The sequence below is a fragment of the Neolamprologus brichardi genome, chromosome 13 (assembly GCF_056152115.1).
Source record: "Neolamprologus brichardi isolate AB-2024 chromosome 13, ASM5615211v1, whole genome shotgun sequence".
In the NCBI taxonomy this organism is placed as follows: domain Eukaryota; kingdom Metazoa; phylum Chordata; class Actinopteri; order Cichliformes; family Cichlidae; genus Neolamprologus; species Neolamprologus brichardi.
This window is the reverse complement of record NC_142116.1, coordinates 21,638,063-21,662,456: the sequence shown is the minus strand read 5'-3', so window position 1 is coordinate 21,662,456 and position 24,394 is coordinate 21,638,063. Positions and strand designations below refer to the sequence as shown.

At 40.9% G+C, this 24,394-nt stretch overlaps 1 protein-coding gene across 2 annotated transcripts; it reads left to right on the top strand.

Annotated features, from left to right (window-relative positions):
• The first annotated feature begins 617 nt into the window (after positions 1–617).
• On the top strand, positions 618–22,470 carry sptlc3 (serine palmitoyltransferase, long chain base subunit 3). 2 transcript variants are annotated; one of them, XM_006806937.3, is made up of 12 exons: positions 618–873; positions 4,388–4,579; positions 5,309–5,463; positions 6,758–6,906; positions 10,224–10,348; positions 11,576–11,669; positions 13,579–13,684; positions 14,853–15,072; positions 17,344–17,470; positions 20,276–20,411; positions 21,462–21,591; positions 21,677–22,470. In XM_006806937.3, exons 1-12 carry the CDS (start codon positions 772–774, stop codon positions 21,788–21,790), a joined length of 1,650 nt encoding a protein of 549 aa, XP_006807000.1. In that variant the 5' UTR covers positions 618–771; the 3' UTR covers positions 21,791–22,470. The 2 variants fall into 2 exon arrangements, with proteins under 2 accessions (XP_006807000.1, XP_006807001.1); XM_006806938.3 differs by lacking the exon at positions 618–873 and adding an exon at positions 1,206–1,455.
• The last annotated feature ends 1,924 nt before the right edge of the window (positions 22,471–24,394 follow it).

Here is a 24,394-nt window from a genome sequence, read left to right as displayed (position 1 = left end):
AGCAAAATAGGAGTTAAGCATCAAAAGCAAAGGATAAGTACTTGATATGAATGTCAACGCTGATAGCTATGCTGTATTATCAATTATATTTCTGGATTTCATTGATGATGATGCTGCATAAGTAGGTGGAGGTCATTTCAAGTAGGTTATATTGTTGTAAAACAATGTAAGACAACTACTGAACAACTGAACTGAACTACCATATGTAGACTATTCATCTGCTAGGTAACAAATAACTAATAATGTAGTAAATGAAGAGTGCAAATATTAGAGTATATATTAAGTTGCACCTATCCATAAGAACGTATCTAACTGAGAATGGCAGTGGGTGCTGGAGCTTGTCCCAGGTTACCAGTACACGTTACCAGTCCACCACAATAGTAGTTGCTTAGCTAGTATCCTATTATTAGGCTCCATTAAATGTAAGTACTCAAATTACTAGAACTCTAATCACTAACGCAGCCTGAGTAAATGTGCTTTAATTAAAGCAGATGTATAGCGTTCATTTTGTAATGCAGCATTTTGTAATAAGCGGAAGTTTGGGTGAGGGGGAGGTATTCAAAATAAAGGAGAAGTCTTCCTATTTAAACAAAATCGAAACAGTAAGAATCGGAAGCGTGACTTTGTTTTGGAGAAGCCGCCAGTACAAGCTGAAACGTTTCAAAAGAGGCTTAACCGGCGCAAGAGAGAAGGAGGAAGTCACCTTTGGAAGTTGGGCACAGCACACCGGTTATACCTGTCAGTCAGAGCTGAGCCCGTGCTTTCAAGAACATGGCAACAATTGCTGCTGACGGAAACTTAAAACCATACTTGAGAAAGAATGGAGTGAAACGCGAACATATCGGGAAAAACGGCTATCATAACCACAAGGAGGTATGTCTGTCTGTCAGCGGAATGCATTTATGAAAATAATTTGTTTTATTTCGTGCGCTCTATGTGTGACCGGCTTTATAGCAGTGGCAAGAATTTTAATACAATATATTGTGTGTTATAGTTAAATAACACAGGAAGTTTGCTTTTATTTTGAGCTCTTCTTCGCTAAACAAGACAAATATGACGTCGGCATGTTTTGTAAGTGTTCACCTACTTAAAAAAAAAAAAGAGAAGTATCACACCACTACGAAAGTTAGGCAACACCCACAACTGCAACAGCATAACTGTGTCGTTACAATTGTAATATGCCATAGAGTTTTATAATGTGCCAGTTCTTAGTTTACAATCGATTTAAACTGTAAAATATCGACAGCAGGATGATGAGTGCTGTTTAGTTCCCCTGCATATAAAAATGGACAATGTAAAGAGCAATAATAATGCAATACCCCGCCCTGAAACCTCTTTTGACTCACATAGATTTTCTTTGTCTTCAGGCCGACATGTGAGCCAAGTGAAGTTAGGCTAGAGTTTGTTTTAAAATGCATTTGTCTGTTGTGTAGGATGCTGGTTGGTGAGTCGCTGGTGAGTGAGATGTAACTGATTTATCTGAGCCATGAAGGTTCAAGCAATGTCTATATTATTTAATAGTTGAATAATTGAAAACGTGGACAGTCTTAACTGCCTTACAAGTTAAGTTTGTATAACCCTACATACAAACAATCTATGTCGTAGCATATTTTGCTAAATTGACAGTATACAGTCTACAAGCTATAGCTTAGCATCATTTTTGTGGTTGCTAGTTTTTTGTAGCTATTTCCAGTACTACCTACGTATTTAGTCACTGTCTTAAGGGTTCTTCGCACTCCTGAAAATGTTTCTGTTAAAATGTCATAAAAGAATTTAAAAAATGTTTTTAGCTTGACATAACCTGCCTGAAGTGAAATATCTGTGCTTGGCTTGTGGTGTAGTGGGTTAGCTGTCGGCCATATTGCTTCATCAATGCCTCTGTGCTGGTTTTACAACATAAAACAAGACTTTCTGGTTGCCTTGTGCCCTTCAAAAACCCCAATGACACACATGCAGCCACTATGCTTGTTCTAGTTTGTTATTAAGAATGCTAGTTTATGCACTTAATACTTCTAGGCTGGACGACTCTAGGCTAATTTCACACTGCAGGCGAAAGCGCATCAAATCCTTAGCCTTAGGCTACGTTCACACTGCAGGCAAAAGCGCATCAAATCCGATTTTTTTGACCCTATGTGACCCATATCCGATCATGGTATGACAGTGTGAACGACACAAATCTGATATTTTCAAATCCGATCTGGGTCACTTTCGTATGTGGTACTGAATCCGATACATATCTGATGTTTTAGAAAGCGACTGCTGTTTGAACGGTCATGTCGCATCCGTCTTTTACATCACTGACACGAGACAGATGCCAATTATAATGTTATTTACATTATTATGTAAATAACAAAATAACTTAAAGCAAAAATTGGGAAACGTAAAGACCGAAGTCTTTATATTAAGGGCCATCAGTCAAACAATATTGTTTGCTCTGGGTCTAAACAGAGGCGTGAGTGACGTCTTCTTTTGCGCATGCGGGCCGCTTTGAGCGTTCACACTAGAGCGCGTTTGCTGTCGCATTTTATTTGTAGTGTGAACAAGCAGACAAAAAAATCGGATTTGATCAAAAAAATCGGAATTGAGCATTAAGACCTGCAGTGTGAACGTAGCCTAATTTGTTATTATGTACAGCAGGATATCCAGAAACAAGATTACTGACAGGAACTACAAAGAGAGAGCATATTTCACCTATACTGGCTTCTCTTTGTTGGCTTCCTGTTTAATCCAGAATCAAATATAACATCCTTCTCATCATGTACATACATCTTGATTAATCACACGCCATCTTATCTTAATGACCTTATAGTGTCAACCCAACAGAGCACTTAGTTCTCAGACTGCAGGTTTATTTGTGGTTCCTAGAGTATTTATTTAAAAGTAGAATGGGAGGAACAGCCTTTAGATTTCAGGCCGGGACCCGGGAACCCGGGACAGGAGACAGACACCATCTCTACTTTTAAGATTAGGCTTAAAACTTTCCTTTTTGGTAAAGCTTATAGAGCTGGATCAGTTGAACCTGAGTTCTTATGTAGTTACACTGCAATAAGTCTAGGATGATGGAGGATTCTCATCATGCACTGATGTGCACAGTGTTTCTTTTTCATTCACCTTTTTCACTCACTGTGTTTATACCCATGTCTGCATTTAATCATTAGTTATTATTATTCTCTGGCTCTCTTCCACAGCATGTCTTTTTCCTGTCTTCCTCCCCTCACCCCCAACTCCCCTGACCAGTTGGGGATGCGGGACAACTGGTGTTGTGAATTGGCACTATATAAATAAAATTGAATTGAATTAAATACAAACACAAAGTGAAGAAGAAGTAATCCTTCTTCTTCCAGCTGCTCCCTTTAGGGGTCTCATCAGGCCTCAGCCCTCCTCCTTCACTACATCTATAAACCTCCTTTGTGGTCTTCCTCCTTTCCTCCTGCCTGCAGCTCCATATTCAATATGGAGCTGCCAATTCCATATTATTTGTCCAGTGTTTCTACTGTCTCTAATTTGCACAAGTCCAAACCATCTCAACCTTGGCTCTCATGTCCAAACTGCTCAGCCTGAGCTGCCTCCCCGATATACTCACTTCTAATATTGTCCATTGAAAATCAATGAAAATCCTAACATCTTCAACACTGCCACCTCCAGCTCGGTGTCCTGTCTTTTTGTTAGTGCCACCAGTTCCAAACCATACATCACAGGAGTTTTCACTACTATCTTGTAAACCTTTCCCTTAACTTATGCTGCTGTCTTCCTGCCGCAAGCACGAGAAGTACTTCAATATGCACATATCTCACTAATATGCAAATATATGTAATGAGGCATAATCAAATTTTCTACTGAATACCTCTGGTATGACGTATGTATGGCATTGCTTTCTTCTTTCACGATTTTGCTGACAAACATGTCCACAGAGTAAAGCAGCATTAAATTGGTAAACAGTACTTAGACCAAAGTTATTAAACCAAAATGTATAAACTGAATATTATCTATTTAAAATGTATTCTTCATAACAAAACATTTACAATATTTATCCTTGTGATTCCAGTTTTAGGCATAGATTCGACGGTCAGTTGCCAGAACTCTTTTTGTGAAGTGAAAACCTATTACATGTAGTATATAATATGGTAACAATAGTTAAAGTATTATAACAAATTCAACTTTTCCAGAAAAATTTATTTTTGTCCAGTTATCATTTCTGTGGATGATCTTGTAGGTTTTTTTTGTAATAATAGGCCTAGTCTACATGTTACGGATGACTAGGCCACAGTCTCTCTATTTTTCAGGTTAATTGGCACGTTAACTACAAACCCTTTATTTGAACTCAAAGTGTGTGTCTGTGTTCTTGTGTAGAATGTAAGACAGCTTATGTGGGCTTTTTGTTGTATAGAAAAATGGCCAGGGGACCGACGTTGCCTCCAGACGCCACAAGCATGAGCCCTTTGAGCAGGCTCCCATGTATGTTGCCGTGCTAACATACCTGGGCTTTGGCATTGTCACCCTGTTTGGCTACCTCAGAGACTTCCTCAGAGCTGTGGGTTTGGAGAAGTGCAACATTGCCCAGGAAAGAGAGAAACAGAAGGTAAGTTACACATGCAAATAGTACAAACAGACATATTGTAGGGTCTCACACAAAATGCAGACACAAATACCCATGCAGACAGTTGGAGTAGAGTAACATGCATGTGGTGTCAGTACGTTTTGTTTTCCTCTATTTATGTCATTTTTTTCCTTAAGCTCTCCCTCTGTTTTCATCCTCTGTGTTCCTCTACACTATAACGTTGCCATGAGTGAGGCAGGACACCGCAGAGAATATCTGTTGAAGATCTAATTAAATCTCAGAGGATTCAAGCGCCTTCTTTGTTACTGTGCTTCAGATTTTAGATAAGGCCTTGGCATTGCCATAGTAGCTTTTGTGTTGCCACAGATTTGATTTTCCAAATCCAGAAATTAGAGTTAGGATATTTGTTGTTGTCAGATTTGTTTTTGTCTAGGCCTTATTAAAAAGGTAAAAGCCTTTAAGAAAAATCTGAAGCAGTGCCCTGTCATTATTTCTGTGACTATTTCTTTTGTCAGAAACCTAAAAAGAAATAACCAGTGAGTTCTGCCCTGTCTTTGAACAGGAGTCACTTTATGATATGACATATGACCATACCGTAAAGACTAAGTCTCACATAATCTTGAAAATACTCAAACATTGGATATTGGATCAATGAAGATTTCTTGGACTAGAATGAAAACATAAAAACACAAAAATGCTAGATCTAGTACCAGTTAATAAATGAATCGTGCTTATGCTTTTCCTCCTTAGGATTTTGTCCCACTTTATCAAGATTTTGAGAACTTTTACACTCGAAACCTGTACATGAGGGTACGAGACAACTGGAACCGCCCCATATGCAGCCTACCAGGACCTGTCTTTGACCTGATGGAAAGGGTATCTGATGACTACAACTGGACATTCAGGTACTGCAATCGAGTGATCTATGATAGATATACTGTAAATAGCATAAACAGTATAATGGAGGAGGTGAATCATTACGATCACTCACAGATAAGGTGAAAAACATTGTGTCCTGTTAAAAACACATGTCGAGGTCTGAGGTACATGGACAGGTGTGAAGAACTGAGTTAGTTTAGTAAGGGCCAAATTGTTATGGTCAGTCGACTGGGTTGGAGCGCCTCCAAAACGACAAGGCTTGTGAGCTGACCCCCACTGGGTTTTGGGTAATGTGCTGTAAAAATCTGAAAGGATGTGGTGCATCCTAGCTCCAGATACCACAGGGCATCCGCCAAGGTCTCGTAGAGTCCATAGCTCAGTGGGGTGGACCTTTTTTGGGCAGCACACAAAAGACTAATAGCATGCTGGCTTAAAGTGTTTTGGCTTGTCAGTGTATACCGCTCACCTTAAAAATGCTTAAAACTCGCCAGACAGTCTTTTTGCACAAAATCATCTCTCTTCTGAGGGTAAAGAGTGGACATCCCAGATTTAACTAGCTTGGTAACCTCTATAAGCTGTTTGCAAAGGTGGAAACATGGTTATTTGTCATCAGTAAAGATATGCCACTCCAAAGAATCTGGGTCATAGTTGATATTCCTCTTTGCTACAGAACAGGGTTGGAGAAATATAATATGGAAAAGAGTATGAAGAGAGCCACAGGGTAGAAATATGACATTATGAGTGTGACGTAAACGTGGATTACATATTTAAACACGTTTAATGTGACTGGAAAAAGTAGAGACGTGGTACTGTGGTGCATAGTTTTGATTGGCTTTGTAGCGGTATAAAGGGGTACGGGAAGTTTGAGAAGAAGTAGGTCAGATGACAAAAAGGAAAAATTCTTTTTAGATAGTTTTAGATTCAGATTACCTCTGATAGGGATGCACACTCTTGAACTCATGTGATGTTTACCTGAACTCGCTTTAGTGCCTGAAATGATTACAACAGTTCCCAGTGTACACACACAATCCTACATTTTATAGTGAAGCATAATCTCTTAATTAACACTAAAAATGTTTTATGTACAATACATAACTACTACTGCTTTTGGATCCAGTCAGTGCCACTGTTGTCTTCAAAACATGTTTTATAATTCTATTTCCCCTATCAATAGAAGAAGTGGAGTTTTTGATTAGCAAATAACATATTTAATTGAATATGCTATTTAAAAATTTGATATGTAATGAATTCACTGGGCATGTGTATGAATCAGGGAAAAACAGACAAACTAATTGAGTCCTGATGTTTGTATAATTGCAGGTTTACCGGGAAGACAATACACAATGTTATCAACATGGGCTCGTACAACTACCTTGGCTTTGCTGAGAACAATGCTGATTTCCTGAAAACTGTGGCAGACAAAGTGCGCCAGTATGGGGTTGGGGTTTGCAGCACAAGACAGGAAATAGGTGAGTTTGTGGTTAAGATTCTGTTGTAAAGATTAAAAAAACAAACCTATTGCCACTTTGCTTTGTGTCACTTCTCTCTGTGAGCTGGTTTTACAAGGGCAGTTGATTTGATTTAGGGAAAAAATAGTCCACCATACAAGAAAAACATAACAGCTATATGGTAGTGTTTATTATCCTTACATATCTTATATGTGCCTCTATTTTAAAAAAGTTATCTGTCAGGCCTTGTTGACGCTGAATGGTATCAAACTGAAAATGAAACTTGTCACCATCATTTTTTAGGTTTCCTGCATACGGCGTGCACATTTAAATATCTGCCAGTGGCTACAGTGTTGTATGAATTATTCACCTTTTGCTAAATTATATAGCATTTGGGCATACGTTGAGATCATTATATATCGGTCCAAAGTGAGAAGCTGGGGGGCTACAGTCTTGTGGAACCTAACATTATAAAGCACTCTTGACATTAAAAACCTATATGTACATGCATTCAAAGGAAGTGTTATAACAGCAAGGATCAGAAAGTAAATGGGATCTGTGGCTTCTGATGAAAGTCCTTTGAACTTCATTCTGAATTTGATGGTATTTAAGTGTTTATGTGGATGTAATATTCTAGAATTGCAATGGTGCGGCGAGGAAATCGAATGATTGGCCATCAATTGGGTGTTTCTTCACCAAAGCCCCGCTGATACACTTTACAGAGCTTGAGGAACAGGCGATGCAGAAAAGTGTTTCTCTCTCTCTCAAAGCAAACCTCTCAGCGAGGTTTGCGTTGTGACACTTCAGAGACCAATGTGTTATTTCTGCAGAGAGCAGGCTAGCAGTAGGTTAGCTGACATGCAAGTTCAGATCAAGCGGAGTCACTGAGCGTTGCAGGATACCAGCTATTTGACAAGAGGAGAGAAAATCAGAGGAACTTAAGGACATGTGATTGTTAGTTATGCGTATGTTTGGCAGAGCAAGTATGACTACAAGCTGAATCCCCCCCCACACACACACACACATGGGTGGTGTGGAGTGTGCACATACACACTTCACACCATCTATTATTCATCTATGTGATTTATTTATATGTTTATTTCCCTTTCAAAATTCAACTGTTTTAGCCTGGGTTTCTAATGCGTGTTTTAGCTGGCTCACCGGGAAGCTTAAGGAATAACAAGCATTCTTCCCATGAGACATTATTGTGCATAAATTATTAAAGATCCCAACGTCTCTGTGGCACTAGTGATGCCATCACCGACACAGCAGTTTTTACTGTTGACGTGTGGAAAATCTTCAAAGTCAAATTGTCAGGATTGCTTTTGACTGAATTGTCAGCAATTTAGAAAAAATACAACAAATGTAATTAAAAAAACATTTAGACATGTAATTCTTTTTTTTCTATTTCACTCTTGTCAGTCATTGACATCATTAATTTAATTTCATCTCATCTCGCCTCTCACCTTTTCCAATATTAAATCATCTTAGAAAATGCAGTTAAACACTCAGGTCAACTTCCAGTTCTGAACATTTCAATAAAATGACTCACAATATGTTTCGAGCCCACACAGGGAGTGTTTTTCTTTTTTTATTATCAAAAAGGCATTTAGAACTACACACAAAGTGCACTGAAAGCACACCCTGTGAATAAACACCCATGTCAAACATTCATAGAGTTACCTTGATGGGTAGCTTATTGGCACTGCTTTTCATGTAATCATTAATAGATAATAATGTCAAACATTCAGATGCATAAAAATATACTGGGTACAGCTACCAAACACAAGGTAGTAAAAATTCTGGTATTAGTATACTAGTGCAATAGGGCTGTTGTGCCTTTTTATATATTAAAACATGCTACACTAACTTTATAATGGTTCGCTGACTCAAGGTTTGTGTCAGAAATGATTAACCTTTGTTATTCTGTCTATTTTCTTGTCCTTAAAAAAGCCTCGGTCATATAGTTCCCAATAAAAGCAACAGATTTAACTATGAGAACTATCAGATTTGCATGCACAGTCTTCACTGTGACTGCCCTTCTCATCAACCAGCCTTGATAGCACAAAGGTGACCATGGTAACTCAGAGGAACAGTGACCAATTTTTAAAAGGTGTAGGTTTTATTTTAAGCAAAGTGATCGGGCTCCGTCCTGACTGTCTTATCTGTAGAGTATCGGGACCTAGAGTGGCCTTCTGAGGTTAACATATCAATAAGAAGGCATGGCACGCTTAAAAAGCCACAGCTCAGTAAAATGTTGTATTAAGAGAGCAAATGTCAATGCAGCCTGATTTAAAAAGAAGAAGAAGAAGAAGAAAGCGCTGCACATGCCGGCAGGGCCTGTGAGCCTGAGTGGTCGAGGAAATGTATGAATCGATTTTGGCGTAAGGCCTGATGGAAAGCAGGGAATGGGAATCGCCATAAAGACAGAACTGCTTCTCTGCGTTATGTTTTTTTTATACACATAACTCAATAACCATTTCTCCAGTCCTTCCTGAAACATCCAGGCTGTTTGAAGCTCGCTCTCTGTGGTTACTGACTGTTATTGATTAGTGCTCCACATGTGTGCAATTTATGCCCCATTTTTTAAATGTTAATGCAGTAGTGATGTATTGTATTATCTAAGCACTCATTAGAAATTTGCTTTACAAAGTAGCTTTAATTCAGTGTGCAATACCTGGTAACTACAATGTAGTATTACAGTAAGCACAGATGCACTGTAATGTTTTTGTGCTGTACAGAATACAACATCGTCCCTGCAGACATAAAATACAGTGTACGTGCACCTTTTATTGCCCACCTCCCTCCCCATAGCTCACAATTATAACAGCAATTCTTCTGTTTATCAGATAAGCACAAGGGCAGGTACCTGAAAATCCCACTTTATTGCACAAAATTGAAAAAATGCCACATCAGGTGACAGATTGCAATCTGATCAATTTTCCAAATGAATTCTGGTCTCCACCTGTCACATAGGGTTATCACCACCTGAGCTGGCTCAGTCCTAAAATGTACAACAGAACCATTTCAGTCCTCGCCAGACCTCCCTTAATATTACCTGGGATGAAATACGGCAGTTGAACTAAATTACAAATTTACCCCATCTTGGATCTTTATAAATCTCCTCAGATCCCCAGACAGCAAGAGCCGCTGATGCTGATCTAGGCGTTTGCTTCTGGGTCTCTTACTTTTTTATCAGGAGACATTCATCTCTGACAAACCTTGTGATTGGATGACAAAGACCGGCAAAGCCTAGAGACTAAAGGATTACCAGATGTGCCAACAGGTACAGTGATGTTGTCGGGGTGAGTCATCTTTTTCTGATTTCTATCATATAGGCAACCTGAGCATCCATGAAGAGCTAGAACAACTTGTGGCCAATTTCCTTGGAGTCGAGTCCGCTATGACTTATGGGATGGGTTTCGCCACCAACTCAATGAATATTCCAGCACTTGTGGGCAAGGTATGTGAGATTTTATACACTCAGCCTTATACAGAAAATCTTTGCAAGTGTAATTTTCACAATGCAGCAGATATCAGTCTGGATTTTTTCTCTTCTGTGGTATTGTCTCAATTAATGAACAGTCAAATAAACTTAACTGCAAACAGTCTGACCCACAGCTGCTAATTAAAATCATAATTACACAAAACAGTAGCCAGAAGGATGAGGATCTGGGCATGCATAGCTGCTTTCAGTCAGATATACAAGGAAGGGCAGATTTTGTTAAGAGCACTCCTCAAGGGTGGGATTACCCATCCTCTGGCCTCTCGGTGCACCAGAGTGGCTGATGCAGAGGCCTGTGGGTTACCAGGGGCAACACACAGCATGAATATCTGTGATTGGACTGGACAGGAGGAAGAGGAGGTTGACTGTTTAAGTGATGAGAACAGGGTCGTTTATGCAGCTCAAGAGGTGTAGCAGCCCCTTAGGCTGCAGCCCCCCACAGTAACCCTGCAGAGGCTGGAGGTCAACCCTCACTGCCAGCTCTATCCTACAGGGACAGGCTGTGCCAGGACAGGCCTTGCTGTGCAGGCAGACCAACATTAGAGTGACAGCTGCTGGTAGACCAGGGACCAGGCTGGCTGGACCCGAGGCCAAACTGAGCAGATCTGTCACTGAGACAGTGTCAACATAGCCTCTACAAGACTCATTCAGACTAATGAAGTCAAATGCTTAGAGCTTGTGCCGTATATATATGCTAATGCACCAGAGAGATTTTCAGTGGAACAACTGAATTAATTTGCATACTGATTTTTTTTAAGGAACATGGAGTACTGTGCTGTCGGTTATGAAAATTGCAATGCGTCTGTGGGTCAGAACTTCAGACATCAAAGAAGTAAAAAACTGCTAACATGCAGTACCTACAACTTATTTTTGCACAGAGAACCAGACCCAATTATGAATGAGGCCTGGATTAAGGGGCGGGGGAAGAGGTGTGAACTACCTTTGTTTAGCCACACATTCTTCAGTTAGAAAGAAAAGATCAACAGATCAAGTTTTACCTTTTTATCTGTAATGAAAAATGTATGTCATATACCCCATTTAATGTGTTTGCAGAGGCATTTTGAGCATTAGATTAGAAAATTTTGATTCAGCAATGCAGAAGCATAACAATTGACTATTACCCCGAAAGCACAAAGCATACCTTGTGAAATTTAAATAAAGTCTTTTCTCTTTGCTGTTCTCCAGGGTTGTTTGATACTAAGTGACGAGCTCAATCACACTTCTCTCATCTTGGGAGCCAGACTGTCAGGAGCAACCATCCGAGTGTTCAAACACAACAGTGAGTCCAATCACCTAGTACATAAATAGTCCATGCATCATAGTACAAAACAACACTTTTTTTATTATTATTATTCTTACGTTTAACCACCACGCCTTCTGTGCCTTTTTGTCATCAAGCTGACTCTTGAGAAAGTTTCAGTTACTGTTTGCAGCCACTTCTGCTCACAGTATCGGGTGTTTTCTTCACCTAATTGTATACTGGTGCAGCTGTGAGAAGCAGGTTCCTGTTCTTTTGTGTGGTACAGGATTTACCTTAGGAAAGACCTACATTCTGTGTTTAATGCAATAGGTTTGGTTTGAAATCACTTATGTTTTATTCAGCAGCAGCAGCCGTGAAGCAATAGTGAAGTTGGTTGGTTGAGGGTTTTTTTTAAACAAAACATCATCTTTACTTAAACTTTTTGTTCTCTGGTATATTGTCAAGAGGAAAAATATCAAGCGTGGATGGTACAACATCCATTGCTCGCATTAGATACATCCCTGTCCTTTCAGCAGACAGCACAAATGAGCCAGTCCTCTGGCAGCAAATTTTTCCTGACAGGTACAAGCAGAGTCAGTTATGGGTCCTCAAAGCAGATCCCAGAGGCCTGTCTAAAGGCAAAGAGCCCTCAGGCACCTGAGCTGCTGACCCCTCCTTGCCACTAATCCTCCTGCGCTAGGCACTCAGAAACTCTTTTATTTCTAATATTTGCATAGAGGGTTATGCCACAACAAAAGATTTGGCCACAACAAAAGATTTATGAACAACTCCAATGCTTGTATTTTTTTGTAGTGATACATATTGGTGCAAGCACTCTCTAAAATCTCTTAAGGTTTATTTTTAGCAGAGATGGAATTCATACTATGGAGCAAACAAACTGGTTTGTCCAGCAGATTTGTCATACATGTGTGTGAGAATTACCACGTTGTTTAGTTATAATGCACAGACAGTAGTCCTACTCTTTCGAATAATCAAATGTATTTATGTTTTATTTATTAAGCCAGTAGCGTGGTGTGTACCCCGAAGGTGAGAGCACAGATAAGATATCGTGGAATCATTTTATGGATCGAAGCTGAAGATAACCATCCTCAGTCATACAGTATCTCATATCACGCTGTGGCTTATCTTATATCAGTGTTTCACTGTGAAATAATCTTTTGCTCACTCTTGACTGTGCAGACAGAAAGCCACAGTGAATTCCTTTTTTTCATTTCTGCTTTCCTCAGCCGAGACATTGTTCTGCTAAGCCTCGGGAAGGAATTTTAGCAGCGGAGCATCTGTTGCCTCTCAAGTGAACCTGTTTTTGTTTTGAAGTAGGAGCATCAATCATCTATGACAGATTATTAGCCACGACAGCTTTCCTCACTCCTCAGCAGGAAATGGTTGGATTGCAGTCATACTTTGAATAACGCACTTTCATAACAACTGGAGCTGTTTAATACTGCCATCTGCTGGTATGCACTAAAGGATCATTAGTATTGTCATAACTGAGTTTTAGTCACCGGGAAATGTTTTTGCCAAGTAAATTTTTTGTAACAAAAACAATGCAGATTGCACATCACCGCTCAGGCTTAGCCACATTTTTAACCTAGTCAGATATCTCAGGTGTTTGTAAGCGTCACAGTGCAAGGGTGTTTCCAGTGTGTTGTTTGTGAAAGGTGTCTTTGACAAATAAAGTAGTGTCTTGTGAAATCCATGAAGTATCTGCCCCAGTGGAAATGATTTCTTCCCACTCTCAGGTTTGCGTTGATGTTCGGTGTTCCGCACAAGCTATAGCACTGGAGTGTTATCACGTATGCTGTGTCATAACACATATCCAAACTAGGATTGCCAGCATACTTTTTTTTATTGTTAGGGTCTGTCTTCTTTTGCTGTGTCTCTTCCTCTTATTCTCCCTTATGTGATGTTTTGTGTGCACGTATGTCAGACATGCAGAGTCTGGAGAAGATGCTAAAAGAAGCAGTTTGCTCAGGACAGCCTCGGACCCACAGGCCCTGGAAAAAGATTCTCATCGTGGTGGAAGGCATCTACAGGTCAGCCGTCATTACACCCCACACATTATAATATAGCTACTTTATAGCTAATTTATAACCTGAGGTTCCTGTTATGGTCTCTTGTTCAATCGCTTCCTTTTCTGCACTCTTGAATAATGAATGTCTGTGTGTATGCAAGCGTATGGCAGTGCATGGGTGTGTGTGTGCATGTGCATGTGGTCGGGTACCATTTGATTACCGTAGAAAGGAGAAAGGTATTGTCTGCCTCTCCTGCCAGTGAGCTATCCTGAGTCTTAGTGACCCTCTCCATCTGCTCATTAGCTCCAAATCAAGGCCAAATGGAGCCATAGAGATTGACTTGGCTACACCCCCAGCTCCAACTGTTTATCATGGCCATTTTCTGTTCTCCTTTCTTCCCTCTTTTTGCTCTCAGCTGCACTTGCATTTTAGTCCTCCTAAAGTAAAATATGATGCTGTGAAGATTACTTGTTTTATGTCAATTTTTTTTCATCAAAAAAAGAAGAAAGCCTTAAACGTGGCCATCAGCTGGTCTTAATATAATGTAATTAGTCCCACAACAATCCTGGTACTTTGAAAGACAGCCTAATTGCACATCCTCAGACTGTCTTTGTCAGACAGTAATGTCTAAGACATGAGAATGAAATGGCGCCTTTCAGCAAAGCACAGAAAGAACTAATGCTCCGTCTATCACCTCCCAGCAACATCAAAAGGCTTGGATAAAGAGTACGCATACTTTAGCTATAGCCCGAGTCTGCCTTTGATGTCCACATCGGTCCTGGTGAAACCCTGTCTTATGTCATTTGGGCTGCAGACGTTCTCAGCCATAGCAACCAGAGCAGGTCTGGGATTGCTCCATTCCCCAGCCGTATAATCACTCATGCTGTCTATTTGTAGCCTTAAAAGGTTTGCATCTGAGGGGAGGAAGAAATGGAAGAAAGGTGGGAGTAAAGTGAAAGAGGCCAGCAGGAAAGATTCTTGGAAGACTGTGCCGTGTCAGATTATATAATATGCATTTGTAGAAGCAGAGATGCTCTGCTGTGGATATGGTTAGTTCAGGGTCAGACTCTTTCCTTTTAAAGTTAATCACTTTAACAGTTTGGTTTGTAATTTCTTAAAAGTGTGTGTCCATGTTGATCCCTTTTTACACGTATGCTTTGTGTGTGTGTGTGCGATTCTCTGCCAATAGCATGGAGGGTTCAGTGGTGCGATTGCCTGAAGTCATCGCTCTGAAGAAGAAATATAAAGCGTACCTGTACCTGGATGAAGCCCACAGCATCGGAGCAGTGGGCCAAACAGGGAGGGGTGTGACCGAGCTGTTTAATGTGAACCCGGCTGATGTGGACGTGATGATGGGGACTTTTACAAAGAGCTTCGGGGCGTCTGGAGGCTATATCGCAGGGAAAAAGGTTACTGCAAGTTTACTCTCATTTGATCAGTGTTTCTCAGCATTTGTGTATTTATATTACATACAAGGGACCAAGTAAGCAGTCATGGTCCTCAGTGCTGCTTCCCAATGCATATAAGCTTTCCAGGACACTCCAGACTTGACACTTTTCTGACCTTTTTAGGGAGACTGGACAGATAAGACTCTATCGTCAACACGGCAGTGATGTTGTTACATTTATCAGCCTCCCTGGTTTTCTCAAAAGAATACGATCCATCATCGCTGTTTTCATTTCCCTCCACATCGCCAGTTCATAGTAATCTTGTGAAAGAGAAGAACTGCCGCAGACCTGTTGCTTTACAGAAGAATTAAAAATGGAAATAACACTCCTTGGACAAAATAGGGTCGTGACAGAATGTTTTAAGAAAATAAGCTGATTGGATTAATCGCACTGAAACAATCCCAACAGCCTTGGGTGAATTAGCATCACAGAAAATCAAATTAATGAGCCGGCTTTTTAAATTCTTACATGGTTTAAATAACCTGACAAGCATTGTGTAACACAATTAACCCTTCTGGCTCCGGAGCAGGTTTAAACATCACACAAGAGTATTTTCAAATGTTTAGATTTTGAAATGTAAATTTTTATGATGCATGTTATATTCTGCGCCACGGCTGTTTATTAAAAATGTATGGAAGTCAATTATACGCACTCCCTCTCGCTTAGCCCTCACATGTCCCACAAATGTTCCCCAGGCTGCGTCTCTGGGCACTTTTTTTTCCTTTTCTTTTTTTTACTCCATTAAATAGTACACTTTGGTACATAACCACACCAGTTTTGTGGCAGTTGATTAGAAAGCAACAACAGAAACGACCATGTTGTTTGAATTAGTTATTCAGAGAAGGACCCTTCCTTCTTTCCCCTTCAGTTTCCCCCAGCCCTGCTCTGCCATAATAAGAAGGTAAAGCTGGCAGAGGGCCAGCCCCTTCTTGTGGCAGGCATCAGAACTGCGCTCCAGATTTAACAGGATGACTTTTAACAAGCATGATAATGTTTGAAGTATGAACACTCTTCCTGGTGTGACAGCTGGCTGCAGTAAAGTCCTAAAGGAAAAAAGGCAGGAAAAGAGAGAGAACCTTTAGATTTGACGTATTTGTTGTTGTGGTGAAATACCCCAAGTCCTACATTAACTGGATTTGGGTTGACCAACAAAAGACTGTGCAGATGTGCTCTGGAAAACAGTCATGTTATAGCTATTTTATGAGGGTACCAAAAATAAATACCCCAATAAATACACCCAGAGTTATTTCTATGTCACTGCAAACTTATATTTAGGAGTCTTTATTCATTATGCCATCTCTGAAAATGTGGATGAGATTGAAATTAGGTTATTAAATAAATCTGTTGAAGTTTAAGTGGGCTTGCTGTTCTGGAAGCGCCTCTACTCCAGGGCTTTGTGAACACGTATTCCCACATCGGTGCTGTGGCCACCGTGCGGCTGAGGAAACCCTCTGAGCTGTCAGTCCATGCCCCAAGCATGAGATGAATTTTGGACGTGTCCTCTTAAACGGTTTATCTTGGTTGCACCGTAATCCTGCAGGACCACAAAGCTGTGAAAATCTCCCGCCTTAAACGAAAACAGATGTCAGGTTGTTTCAGGGTTCTTATCCTACATTCAAGCACTTCCCCTGAAATCCTTTCCCCCTCATGCGCTTGAGGAAGCCGCAGCCACCGCCCAGCAGGGACAGATGGTGGTGAGTGGAAGCGGTGGCCAGACAGCATCTCCGGCTTACGTGTCATCACCCCGCAACCCCGGCTTGCCACCGAGCAGCAGCCCATCACAGCTCCCCAACCTCAGGCCGCTTACACACATACGCTCTAGGGACCCGTGACCAAATCGGTTTCCTGAAATCCTCCTCTTCTCTTGTCAGCCACTAGCAGAATTAATCTCCTGCTGACATTTAGGAATAATGAGCACGACAGACCTCATTCTGGCTCATTTTGACTTTGGTTCTTTCTTATATTCATGTGTTGGCTTCCCCCACCCCAGAGTGGAGAGCAGGAAAGGATCCAGGACTATTTTACAGTCAGTGCCAAGACAGTCACAGTGACAGAGAAACGACTTGAAGTATTTTAATTGCTTCTCAGGTGTTGACTATACATGAGCTCTCCCTAGTGGTGTTCGAATATACTGCAGGGTCACACAAGAGGTTCAGAACTGTTGCTTTGTTTTCTGCGAATAGTTGTGCAGTTGTGCTTTTTCAGCGTTTGACTCTGTATCCCATGTTGCAGGAACTGGTGGACTACCTGCGGACACATTCTCACAGTGCAGTATACGCCACGGCCATGTCCCCTCCTGCCACTGAGCAGATAATACGTGCCATGAAGTGCATCATGGGAAAAGATGGAAGCACAGAGGGTAAGTATAGCGGCCGACACACGTTCTTTGCATGTCTGGTTTAAAAAAATTTCTACACCTTTATATAATTTTTATGGAAACAACAGCAAACAGAATCCAGAGGACACCACCGATGTTAACATTAGCAGTGAGACCTGCAGGGAAATGCAAACAGCTGCCTGGTCAGAAAATGTGGAAGTAATTACAGGGGTCTGCAGCGGTAAGGAGCAGGGAGACGAGCAGTCCCTGAGCACACGTGACCCTATGGTGGAGGAAATCATTTTCATGTGTGTGTTGTAGAGAACGCTGCTGCTCTGAAAAGTAGCTGCTCTAATGGCATCAGACACGAGGGCAGGGGAAGCGGTCGTTACCAGACCAGACGCGATACCACCGGAGCAATTCTCTCTGAGTTATTGTAGCTGTACTCCTGGTAATGGAAGGAGTGCTAACGGGAGTAGCATTAGTGCATCTAGTGCCTAGTAAGTAATGACAGATTACACATTAGAGTTATACCAAATTTACAGTATTTACAGCATGCGCCATGAGGCAAAGCTAGGCAGCCGTGACAAACAAAATGAAACGCTTCTGTCATCACTTCAAGGTAGGGATGGGTATTGATAAGATTTTCACGATTCCGATTCCATTTTCGATTCTGTTTAACGATTCGATTCTTTATCGATTCTCTTATCGATTATTTTTTTTAAAAAAAAAGGAGAACACTAAGGTCAATTAGCTTAGATCTTTGTTTTATATCTTCTCTTTGAACAAGATAGAAATTTAGGAGTAACATGGCCTTACAAACCCAACAGTGAGATCTTAACAGATCCAACCTACGGCTCTTCAATGGGGTGTCACAGGGTCCCCAGGAAAAAAAATTGTGAATGTAAAATAATAAAATAAATATTCTTCTGTAGCAATTACACAAGAATATCCAATAATGTCCCTGCCTACAATTAAACACATTCACTTACCGAAAATCGGGGGCATCTGCTGTGGCAAATGGGTGCAAGCCTTTTACCACAAACTTAGTCACTGCTCGGTGACGTTCGTCTATCCTGGCCTGAAAGGAGACGCTACCGGTAGACTGCAGCGAGAACTGCCAGCATCTGAGCCAGACTCTGTCTGTCTCTCTCATCACCTAAATGCACAGTAATGGCAGGTTTTGTAATAAGGCAGATCGCGCTAACATAATATGCACTGTTAGTTGATTATTTACCTGCAGCATTAACGGGAGAGGACGTGCAAACGTTACCGCTGCTGCTGGGTTGAGATTCACGAGTCCGGAGCGGAATTAAAAACACGACATTTATTTAAGGTTATCGTGTGTTTTGTGAGCAAATGCTTTTGCATATTCGTAGTGTTTCCTCCCTTAAATGAAATATCTACTTTGCAAGTATTGCAAGTTGCCCTGTTGTCATCCGTTCCCGTAAAGTATAACCAAACTTTTTAGCGTTTGAGCCGCCATGTTTCCTGCCAGGTAAATGACGCTCCGCAACGTGGTGACGTCATTCGGGGCGACTGGAATCGATAAGGGAATCGTTTGCAAAAATGGCAAACGATTCCAAGGAATTGAAACAGTGGGAACCGGTTCTCAACAAGAACCGGTTTTCGATACCCATCCCTACTTCAAGGACTAGACCCTGCTGCGTTGCGGTCGAGGTAGATGCTGCAGTTTCTTGCTGAGATGACTAACTTTTTCATCTGGCTCTGAAGCAGACATGCTTTGTATCTGACGTAGTCCGGTGAAATATCTGTTGTGGACAAAAAATTGCCTTGACCTGTCTTATAGATGAGAGGGAAAGCAGTTTTTCTAAACATCACTCCCAGTGTCCATAGAAAAAACAAAGAAACAACAACTTTAAAATCTCACTGTGACAAGAAACCTAACAGAGCCCTTGAATATCTGTGTCATAAGTCTTTATTCCTCTTCCTCCAAGTCCTCCTCTGTCTTCTTCATCTTTTCCCTTTGATGTTGAATTTCACACAAGTCCGACAGACAGCAACGTCCACACGTTCTCGCCTGCTCGTACGATTCCTGTGTCTGGCAGCAGGTTTTTGACCTTCGTGCCCTCTATCTTAGCAGAGAGAAACAATTTACAAAATGGGGCCTGGGCTTTTTTGGCAGATGTCCGAATGTTATGCCCCCCCCTTTCTCTCCCTCTCTCTCCTTCTCCCTCTTCTGAGATAAGGGGATTTAAAGTGCTCTCTTACGTCCCTTTGAAAGAACTGCCAATCTGTTCCCAGGTAATCAGAGGGAAACAGAGTTGTGTTCCAAGGCCGGCCATGCCAAACTCTGCAGCAGCTACAGAGCAAGCGGGCTCCCCAGTGATTCGCATTGTTCGGGAACACAGAGGGTCAGCAGAACAAGCCGCCTTTGCTGCCTGTGATTTATTTTCTAGTGCAGTGAATTTATAGGAAATGCGTGTTATGCTTAAGCATTATTCGTGTTCACTATATGTCAGGGCTACAATCTCGTGGCAGCCCACAGTCACTAATTCCACGCAAAATCCATCATATCCAATTTGCGAGACCCCCACTCTGGCAACATGCAAGCGCATATACCATGCTGTCAGGCGGACAAAACTGAACCATCTGCTGCTGCAGCTGAGCTGTAATCATGAACAACTTCATAGAGGAGGCTGGAATGGCCCAGATGGAGGTGCAGGACTCAGAATGAGATGGCACTGCACAGGACTCACAGTACATTAGCTGCTACTGACAGTTAATGTCCTCCCTACAGGGCGCGATAGAAATATAGAGGAGAAATTCAGTGAAAAAAGGTGCTTTACTCATGTACATCTGCTGGTGTCCTTGTTTTAATTGGAGGATTGAGACGGATTCGCCAACTGGCAGAGAACACCAAATACTTCAGATCCAGACTGAAGGAGATGGGCTTCATCATCTACGGCAATGATGACTCACCTGTGGTTCCAGTGCTGCTCTACATGCCAGCCAAAGTGGTGTAAGCACACAGAAACACTCGTGAAAACACTTTTACAGAGCCAGATGATCAGGATGTTCCTTGTTCTTAGCTTCAGTATAGCATCACATGCGTCTTCTGATCAGCTGTGTCTCCAGAGTTTCCATCAATCATTTGTGCAGTGTTATGATGTCTTTAACCTCTTAAGAGGCAACATCAGGTACTGATTTGGTATAACCCTAGACTCCCACTCGGGTATGTAATCAAGTGTCCTTGATTATATGACAGTCAACATGAATATCTGCACAAATACAAATTCTGCTCAGTTATTGCCTTAAACAGATGGCATCATCATATAGCCTGTGATTTTAGATCGCTCTGTTATCGTGAGTGTCAGTGTTTATTGTAATAAAGTTGAAATTTCACAGGTCCCCAAACCTTGTTTCAAAAAAAATAAATGATTTTTTTTCCAGAGCCATAATATTTATTCCTATAACAACACTGAAGTCCGTTTATTAGCATTGAACATATTTCTGTAGATACTCATCACCATGTTTATATAAAATATACCGGGTCAGATTCATCAAACCATTTTCAGGACTCATTTTAAGGTTTTAACCTCTTCAAACTGTCCACGGTAAAGTGCGCCAGAGCAGGTTGGCTTTGTTAAAATGAACAGATTTGCTCTGAGGTCGTCAAAACAATTACTGCACCCTTTTTAATTTATGGTACTTTGCAGAAATTATCACAAGCCTCGCAAACCACACGTCCCAATTGTATATTTAAACATTTGGAAAGGCTAGAAGGAACAACGTTCCTATGGATTTTAAATTTGATGAGGCATAGCACTAAAACATTTCCCGTCTTAATGTGACTTGCATGCTCATTTCGGTGAACTCAGAACTCGTAAATATGAGTTACACTGCTGTGTTATGTAGGTGCTGTAACAATATAATGTGACAACATTATAACTGACTGCATTCAGTCGGAAAAGGAGGACTCAAAAAAAGAGGAACTAGAAGTAGAAAAAAAGCCCTAAAGTCATTTGTGTGCTTTGTGTTTAACCCGTTTCTCTTTTTTTATGCTGATCAGGGCTTTTGCGCGAGAAATGCTGGCGAGAAAAATCGGCGTAGTTGTGGTCGGCTTTCCAGCAACGCCGATCACAGAGGCCCGAGCTCGCTTCTGTGTATCTGCTGCACACACCCGGGATATGCTGAACCAGGTACAAACACACACGAGCATTTCCCACTTTGATACTTTGGATATATATGAAACATACATGCTCTGAGACTTTCCATTGTCCTCAGGTGCTCGATTGTATGAATGAGGTGGGAGATCTTCTCTGCCTGAAGTTCTCGCGGCGGAAATATTCCCCTCAGCCCGACCTGTGCGATGAGACAGACTTGGAGCTGGACAGCTGATATGACCTTTGACCCTTTGACTTCACAGTGTCTAAACTGAGCAATCATAAGCACACAGTGAATTCATCAGACAGCAGGAGAAGAGCCAAATATTTGGTAGCTGTTTGGGTTTTTTTCTGTTTTTTCTGTGTGTTAAATCATAATGTTGGACTATGTATTCGTTCTTTTTTAAAAGAACTCTTGTTTTGAACTCTTGAAATGCCGTTTCTTTATGAATATATGTATATGTGAAATGAATGCACGAGCATCTTTTTGATTGGTGTAAATCTCAAGATTCTTGAGTTATTTATTCGTGGAAGAAAATCACATGTTGTTTTGTTCATTTTCGATGTTAACCTCCTCTGCACTGACATCTGAGGGCATTTTTAAAGATTAAAAGAGGGCTCACTTTTTTGCAGGTTTTTTCTAATTACTTATGTCTATATTTAGACGTTGACGGGTTTTTATGGAAGCACTTTTTTGCTTCTCCTAAATTAATATTTGAAGTTTTTTAGAGATGCCCATGGCACTAATAGTTAGATAGTAATACACAATCCTATTTACTTACATTTTAAGAAACTGACAAATCTCCAAGCTCCAAATTTTAAGGATTTTTATACCCATTGTTCCCAAATGCTGTGCACAAATACCTTCTAAATAATAAATTCACCTTCCAGATGGCATGTTTTCTTTTGTTTTATTTTCCAAAGAGTCTTCCCTTTGTAACTTATATCCTGATGCATGAATGTTTACACTACTTGTGGCTGAACAGATCAGGCAAAAGGAAGATTTTGTGTTCCACGGTGAACTGTTTTTATAAAAACGTCCCCAGTGAAACACCACTTTCATCTCCACAGTAAATGATAGCCTTTCTGTAAATAATAGATCATGCAGCAATTACTTCTTTGACATGCAGTTAAATCTCAACAGCCCGCGCGCAGAATAAAAAAGGTGTTATGGCTTGTTTTGTGGCGAGACTGCTCTTATTCACCGCGTCTTAACAGCTTAATTGTTGATGTTTTAAAGACCTGCTGTTCCCTTTCACGCACAACACTGCGTTACAGTCGTGAAGGTAAGCATGCCGAGCATGCGGCACCTGAGCCAACAGAAACCTTACCCAGCAATTAGCTCTGAACTCTAAATTCTCGTGGTATGTGGTAATCATTTGATTAACACAGGAAGGATTATAGATAGATGATGAATGTGTGTTCACAGTGTGTCGGATTTGGTCTTGTCTGCACTTGTTTTTCCTCGGGATGTTTCTATGTTTGTGTTTGCCTCGCCATAAACAGCATAGTGATAACATTTTACAAGAGGAGATTAAAAAAAATATGCAGTTCTTGGGAAACATAATGAAGTACAAACATAGATAAAAGTTTCCAAAAAAAACAGCTAACTCTTGAAATCTGTTCTCTGTACTTGATCGCTTTGTGCTGTAAGTGAATATCTCACATCTGGCTCCTATAGCCAGCAACAATGGAAAACAGTTTCTTTAATCCGCAAATCTGTGATGTCATACCAATGTGCTGTTTCATAAAGATCTGGAGGAGATGGGGAAAGGTGGCCTCACCCCAGCGGGGTGCTCTAACATCTAACGGATGCCTGTTATTAATTTTTGTTTACATTCACCTTAACTCTAAACGTGAGCAGTGTTAAAAATTCAGCGTGGGTTTGCAGCAGGAGGGAGACGTGTGGAGATAGAAGCTGAAAAGCTTGAATTCATCCTCTGCCCTAACACGGTGCGTCACAGACATGGAGTCTTCAAATACTAAGCTCCAGTGTTATTATGCAGAAAGGCAAACTCTAACGTGCCGAGACTTACCGGCAATATTTTTGCATAGCTGCACAGCTGGAGAAAGGTTTGCTCCAAAAATCTGATATTTGCCGATGACTTTTGAGCTTAAAATTAAGCTGGGAGAGGACAGCCTATCTGTGGCTTTTTTCCACCTTTTTGTTGCATTATTCAGTATGCAACACTAACATGTTAAGAAACTGAATGACAGTGACTGCTACAGGATAAATTTCAATGATCTCATGGCCCTAAAACATGAAAAAGAACACTTCTACTTTACTTGAAGCAGATTGCATAATTTATTTTTATTTATTTATATTTTTTTGTAAAATCCTACAGCTATCAGCAACAAAACTGTCATTTTTAGTTAAATGTGTCCTAATCTTTAAAAGACTGTTTAGACAAAAAAGCAATCATGCTGGCAATCGACCTACTTTTAAAGCTACAGCTGTCACTGACATATGGACTTTAAAAAAAAAAACTACTCCAAAAAATGTCAAGTTCAAACAGGCTCCTGAGGCAAACTGACAAGAGTTCAGTAATACACACTGACTGCCAGGCAAGGTGGGGAGCGCGAGTCTTTATGAGCTTCTTTCCAGTCACTTGTAACTGCCTTCAGCTTCAGCAGAAGTGGCAAATGGTCTGCGCTGGCATTCAAAACATCTGTGCAGCCAGACTACTGGTGGCAAGGCCCCAGAGACCTGCCTGCCTGCCTGCACCAGCCTCTTTTGAACTGCAGATCCAAATACACTGCACTTATTGGAATGGCATGTAGCTGCTATTCTGAAGAGGGATCCTCTGCTACGCCTTTGATGTCCACCACTGTGTCCAAA